We start from the raw sequence: 7,400 nt of genomic DNA on the forward strand, positions 1-7,400 counted from the left end.
ATTCCTGACATCCAATTAATACTAGCACAAACAAATGAATAAATATGCTTCTTGAGTTTTCAAAAATTATCACTTAAACTATTAAATATATTCTTAGATGGGAATTCTCAGTGCCCTTTAAGAAACGGAATTCCTACCTATACATGTCAATTTACCAGCAGTCTTCAATTTTCCATCCATCTCCCATTTATTCACAATCGAGGTCTATTATTAGAAAACCTCTGGTTTTTAAAACATTCCCCTTTCATCTACTGGTACATTCCATAACTTCTTAGTCATTCAAAATAAAGCACTACATTATTTCTGTAATATATGCTAGAATTATAAACATGAGAAAAGAATCATTTTTTGTACTTGCAAAGTTCACAAACAGAAAACTGTATTTACAAAATAATAAAAGCTAAGATAATGATATGTCCAAAGTACTAAGAAAGTAAGGTGAGGGGAAAAATTGATCCCAGCTGGTGGGGAAAAGAGGTTAAAGACACCTGTGATAGATGAGTTAAGTTCTCAAGATCAAAGGGATTTTGGTAAGATGAAGTTTAGAGCAAAAAAGCTTAAACCATGGTGGAGGAATGGAATTTATCAGATGAGCTCAGGATGGGAACTTGCCCAACCCACCAAGATTGAGGGCTAGAGGGAGAGGGAGAAAGGGAGAATGGAGGTGAATCAATTTCTTCAGGCCATTGCAGAAAGAAGTACAGGTAAATACTTATTAACCTCAAAAAAAGAACAGGGAACACATTTTTTTTTTTTTTTTTGTCAAGGACTAATGACACAGACCCCAAATAAAAACCTGAAGCATCACCCACCAGAAAAAGGAAAATAAGTACTTTTTCTAGAGATTAAATGGTGGAAACAAAGAGCCCTTTCACCCAAATGTTTCCCTATTTATCCACACTCTAAATTTTAAAAGAAAGCTAAATTTAGTATAATATGTACTTCTAGGTATCTTTTAGTTTTTAAATAAAGGCATTATCTATATATTGTTATGCCTCCTTCGAAGACATTTTTAATGTGTTACAAATACTTCAATTTTGCCCCACAATTCTCATTACCAAACGGTTTTTCCTTTGTTTCCAAGTTTTACATTTTTATCTTCTTCACTTTTTTTTAAAGGTAGTAGTAGTGTGTTGTGGTCACTCATGGACATGCAAATGTCAAACTGCTTCAATTCAAGTTCTGCTGTCACTTTCTAGCTACACCACATTGGGCAAATTAATCCTTTGCACTGTAATGATCTCAACTAAAATGAGGAAATGAAATAGTAATACCTATATCATACAGTTAATTGTAACTATCAATTTTCTATCCTCTACTTTCTTCCTAGTCTTATACCCTCTGTGGATTCTTTATTGTTTCTGAGCTAAGAGGCTTTGAAGATTTTTCCCAAGCTAGTTATGCATTCTATAACCAAACGTTATTTATCTTTTCCTAATCCTACCATTTCTGGCCTTTTTTTCCCCTTCATTTTTCACTGAGAGCAGGGGATTTAAAGCAGAGGTCAAGAAACTACAGCCCTATGATCAAATTTTGCAGCCACCTGTTTTGTATTGTAAGTTTGTTCAGAATATAGTAGGCACCTTTATTCATTAAGGTATTGTCTAAAACTGGTTCTGTGCTACAATGGCAAAGTTGGACAGTTGAGACAAAGGCAAAATATTTACTATTAGCCTTTACAGAAAACCTATGCCAACTCCTGATTAAGAGCATTAAGTGGCACAAAGCGTGCAGAATCTGGAATCAGTTTATTGCATATTCTGAAATATTATTTAGATATATTCAATTACATGGGCCAGAATACTCCTTTAAAAGGTTAATACCTGTGGGGTAACAGATAAATTTTAGATTTTTCATAGTCCCACAATTAATCTAGTCAATTGGTCTCATGTGGAAAATAGCCATTCTAAAAGAAAAGGCTATTTCACTTTAGAAAAAGAAATAATTTATTTCAATGCACAGAAAACTTCAGAAGTGTTTTTCAAATTGTATATTATAACCCATTTTTGGGGCATGAAATCAACATGATGGATTTATTCCAGCATTTGTTGCGGGGAAAAAAATGAAACAATAAACAGAATGAATGCACTGGTCACACTAAGTACTTTTTAAATGAAACTTCGGTTTCAATTAATACACGTTAAAATATTTGTGTATTTTATTGAGTAAATTTATAAAGGGTATTTCTTATTGTGTATTATGGGAAAACCTTGTAGTTGTAGGTCCTGGACATACTTTTTATAGCCTAACAAGTAAGAACAACAGTTTAACACACAGTCATAAACATCATTATACAATAATACAAATGAGTGAACGCAAAACAATAAGCATTGTTTACATACAAAATATATATTTTGCAGAATAAACAGCCTCTTACTTGAAAACACCTTAAAGCATATGTAAGCAGCTGGCCTTGTCACACTCCAGATGCTGCTATAAAGTGTAAAATTACTTAAAACATAAAAATCTGTTCAGAAATATCTTAAATAAATTAATCTAAAAATCAGTAAAATAATCTCTTGAAGGAAACATGTTTTCACCTTTGATAAACCACTACTGCAACAATATTGGAAAACCAAAGTTCTTTTTTTCCAAACAATGTGGGTTACCTTCCTAATGTTTAACTTACATTTTTTGTTAATGACACCTTAGGATTACAATTTTTACTACTGTTTCTATCTTCTCTTTTAGTATCTCAATCTTGTGATTCTTTTGAACTGTTTCTAAGATTTATACCTTTCACCCTTTTTCACTGCTCCTATTCAAGTACAGGTTCTTATCATCCCACTCTAAAATTGCTAAGTTATCTTTCCAACTGGTCTCTCCACTCAAATTCAATCTGCAAATCACTACCTGATATTTCTAGAAAGATTTATTTCATTAGGCAATTCAAATTCTTAAAATGCCCAATAATTTGCCTTTTGAACAATACAGTGTAAAAATTAGAAGCAAAGCCTTTGGAATTAGTCATCATCGAACTAATTTACTGAATGCCTACTATGTGTGGGGCCTAATCTGGGGTAAAATGTAAGAAACAAGATAAAATTACTGTCTTGAACGTTAGTAGGGCATAAACATGGCAAATCAAATAATTTCTGAGAGTGAGAATTCCTATGATGGAAATTAAAAGGCCACGTGATAAAGTCAGAGGGATGGAGGAAGGAAGAAGCAGCCTTTCCAAGTGCAGAGGAGAGATTTCATTTCTGAGGAAGCCCTTTTCAAGCCCATGGACGAATGAGGAGCCAACCACAAACAGCATAGATAAATTCTTGAGTCAGAAATCAGGCTGGCAAATTCTAAGACAGTTGCATGAGTGGATGAACTTAACTAGTTTATAGCCTGGAAGACTAGTGTAAGAGCTGCTCAAAACACAGTACTTTTACTGCTATGTTGTCCGGGACAAGCTTCTTCAGTTCTCTAGTTTCCTTAGTCATTTGTCATCCATAAAATGGGAATAAAACCTATCTCATAAAATATGTTGGGATTAAATAAGATTATACAAAATATTTAACAAGCTAGCATTCACTCATCAAAGAGAATTTACTGAAAGCTTCTTTTCTAAATCTCATCACTCTGCTAGACAATGGAAGGAATGAGATCTGTGTGCATAAAGGATATAAACAATAATTAGAATATGATGGGTGGGATTAATAAGTTTCAGTAAAAACCATAACCTTCTTTCAGTTAAATTACCTCAAAGAGTTTCTTTCTGCAAATCATACCAATGATACCTCAGCATTATAGAAGTTCTTGGTTAACAGGCCTCATCAGGTAGCTTTTAGTTGTTTCCATCAGTTATATTTAAAAAAGCTGTCTGTATGCAAACCAGTTCACACTAGTTAAAAATTAAAATAATTATATACTACAATTAAATATTATATAAACCAAAGAAAACTTGAGTGCAAAAAATACTAATTTATATGGGATGCTTTGAAAAGACTCCACAAAGGTAAATACCTTCGAAAAACTGCTGTCATGTTAACATAATTAAAAATATGAGGAAAATGATAAGAATCAAAAAAGACCGATGTACTGAAGCTGCCACACAAGGGACTTAAATACTCTTGTTCCATATTAAAAAAAGTATAACTGAGTATGGTTATTAAAGATGGCATGGAATTTCAATCAGGGAATCTCTGTCAAAAAAGAGGCCTAGCCCCAAATCAATACATATGTTGTAAATTTTAAGTTTAATGAAAGGATCATTATTATGTATTTTTAATAGGAAGGTGGTTCTCAACTATATACAAAACAAAGCCCAAACTTCTTACCTTGCCTTCCAGGCACTAACCTAGGCACTAACCTACCTTTCTGGTGCTTAATTTCTAAAACAGACTTTCACAAAACATATCCAAATCTATAATCATAAGTGATCAGAAGTGAAATCTCAGGCTATGCTCCACGAGATCTGGGATCATGCCTATTTTGTTGAGCACTATATCCTCAAAAACTGGTAACAGGGCCTGGCGCAAAGTACTCAATGAACATTAACAAATTTGCGGCGTAGTTACTATTTACTTATTATTATAACTCTAAATACATCACTTCTCTTTAGAATGTTCACAGGGTTAATTCCAAGTTTCTTAGTTAAATAATCTTGTCTGCTGGCACTTACAAATCTACTTAGTCCCTAAGATTCTATACTTGACATTGTAATCTAAGAAACCTATATTGAATATACCTTCAAATTAAAATTTTTCTAAAAAGCATGGAATACTTGAAACATTTTTAAAAAGCATTAAAATAACAGCCACATATCTGCCATCCAATTCAATATATCCTGATACAAGTCTTTAAAAACTATGAATTCACAAATCTGTCTTTTCTAATCATTAGACTATGAACTCCCTGAAGATAGGGGACGTATGTTAATTACATATCTAGTCTTAACTACATAAAACTTTTAATATCATGTTTTCTCCCAAAACAGGTAGAAACACTGAGGTTCTGTGAACTAAAGACCATAAAACCAATCATAAATCACTAAATCGGTTCGAGTATAAAAGAATTTTACTGTTCTCAAACATGTTTGCACTTGCTAATCCTGGAGAGACTTATTCACCGTCAAATAATCAATATAACTTTCACTTCACATGGTATCATGTCATTGTTTAAATATCCAAAGATCTGTTCCCTGACATCCACTGTTAAATGCCGGGAATATAAATTTCAGTTACCCAAGTTCATACCTTAATGAAACTCAAGACTCTGCTCTTAAACATGCCTCCCGCAAAAAGTTAGAGAAGGGAAAATCTTTCGTACACAATTGGTCTAAAGTTTGGGTGCTTTCAGATCTGAAGATTAAAAGATTTAAAACACCCTCTACCTTAAACTAGGATAGGAAAAGAAGTACCTCATACTTGAGTACAGGTCCAAGACAAACAGTTCTTTTCTCCTTCAGAAAAGGAACTAATCAAAGGTGGCAATAAGGAAATTGAAAGGTATGTGTAAAAGTGCTCTGAAGGGGAGTGGACGCAGAATAATTTAAAAGGGGAGCAATCAGAAACCCAGCTCTGAAGAGAGAATGAACATAAAGTAGTATGTGAGAATAATCACATTAGTCCACGGTCCTCTACACATCTTTTATGCACAGGTGTAACTCTTACACAGCATTAAGAAAAGGCCTCAGAGGCCCTGCATTTCTTGGCTGCCAAGAAGCTTCAGGGGCACCTATTCTGCCTCCTCCGCGCCGCCCAGCAGCCACAGGAAACATGTGACATTCCAACGCCAGCGCCCTGAGCCGCTGGACTGGCGCGAAAATAGCGGGTCAATCTATTTACAGGCGAAAGCGGTGGGAAACACCGCAGAGTCCAGTCGGGGGCCGGGTCAAAACGAGGGTCAGCCTCAATCTCCACCTCAGCCACCACCTCATCGTGGCCTGTGTAGAGAGCTTTCGTGCGGAAGACAGACCAGAGAATGCAGCTCTCCGAGAACAGCCTAGCATCCCCGCACCGCTTCCCAGAGCCTTCGGTCTCTCCGCACCCTCCCTGCCCGCAATTACCTTCCCAAGTGACATCGTAAAGCTCTGAGACCTTCGCCATCTTCTCAAACCTAAAGGCAGCGGGGTGAGGAGGCGGAGGGGCGGGGGGGCGCGGTCACGTGATCTGAAACCGGGCGGCGGCAGATTACGACATCGTTTCTCATTGGTGGAGAGAGCTCAGAGGGCGGGACTCGCTGCCCAAGTGCACGCGGCTCGGGGAGGGGCTGCTGGGAAAAGGGGCGGGGCGACCCGGGCGCGCTCAGAGGCTGCGACAGCTGGGAGGCCCGCCGAGCGGTGGGGCCAGCTGCGGGTGAGCTGCCTTTTACCCTGGGTTTTTAACACTTACTGGGGGTTGAGTGTGCACCACTCCAGTCTTTCAAAATTTTTCTCTTCAACAGTGTATTCATTTTTTCCCAGTGTATTCATTTTCCCCCTTTCCCTAGTCAGTATCGTGTTCTCTTCACAGCCCGCTGAAACGCAACGTTCTACATGAATCGTGTCCCTAACTTTGCTTCCTCCCTAGGGGAATCCACGTTCCATTTCCTTTTTAATATGTTCGGCTAAGCTGATGCACTCGAAGTCTTCGTTTTTGAGACTGAGTGCGATTCTGAGATTGCGCTTTCTATTTCTGTGGCCGAGGACTTGTTAATGTTTACATAATGTTTTCGAGCCACATTCTATCTTTAGTTAATGGTCCTCGTGGATGTGATTATTTTATCTTGTCGGCCTGCCTCTCTAGATTTGAGATTCTGTAAGAATAACCATTATGTAACCGCTTGTAAGTAAATGGATGTGGGACTGAGAACTACCAGCCCCTACTCTTCGCTCCTCTGCCAAACCTCAGGGGGGAGCCTCCTTCCTCACCCCTTACTCACAAAGCTAATTGCTCTCAGAATTTTGGACCTAGTCCCCTGAACTAGGGAGAAATTTGTTGGCGTGAAAGCAAATATTTGAGAGTATGAGTATATATTTTGTATTTGAAACAATGAGAGCATAAGAGTGTGAAGGGTGAATACGTAAAGTGAGGAAGGAAGGATAAAAATCCCTATCTTATAGCATTAATTAAGAGTCATTTGAAGAGGCGATATCAGTTTGCAACGAGAAGGGTGTCCTATCCCGATAAAGAGTGTCCTATCCCAATAGTCATATCCCAATATTGCTATCCCAATAGCAAGGAGGTAGTTTTTAAGAAACGAACTATCAGTGCCACTGCCACAGAGAAGTCGTATGAGGACAGAAAAGACTAGTGAATTTATAAATGAAGATAAGATTTGAATAAACTTCATTTTCTCCAGGCAAAACAGACCTTAAAAAAAAAAAAAAAAAACCCTTCAATAGAACAACTTGGTGTCACAAAAAGAACAAGAATTCTAGCAGACAGATCTGAATTCAGATTTAGTAGCTGGGTAACTTTCGGTAC

General features: G+C 37.1%; 1 protein-coding gene across 4 annotated transcripts in view; it reads right to left on the reverse strand.

Annotated features, from left to right (window-relative positions):
* EMC2 (ER membrane protein complex subunit 2) overlaps positions 1 to 6,041 on the reverse strand; it is a gene marked incomplete at both ends in the record, with an annotated part of 29,122 nt that extends 23,081 nt beyond the window's left edge. For all 4 annotated transcript variants that reach the window (XM_084229538.1, XM_084229537.1, XM_084229536.1 and 1 more), the window contains one exon: positions 6,002 to 6,041. In XM_084229538.1, coding sequence (XP_084085664.1) covers positions 6,002 to 6,041 — 40 coding nt within the window. The remainder of the gene's footprint in view (positions 1 to 6,001) is intronic.
* Between the last annotated feature and the right edge of the window lie 1,359 nt (positions 6,042 to 7,400).

This window comes from Talpa europaea, assembly GCF_964194135.1.
Source record: "Talpa europaea genome assembly, chromosome: 3".
Lineage (NCBI taxonomy): Eukaryota > Metazoa > Chordata > Mammalia > Eulipotyphla > Talpidae > Talpa > Talpa europaea.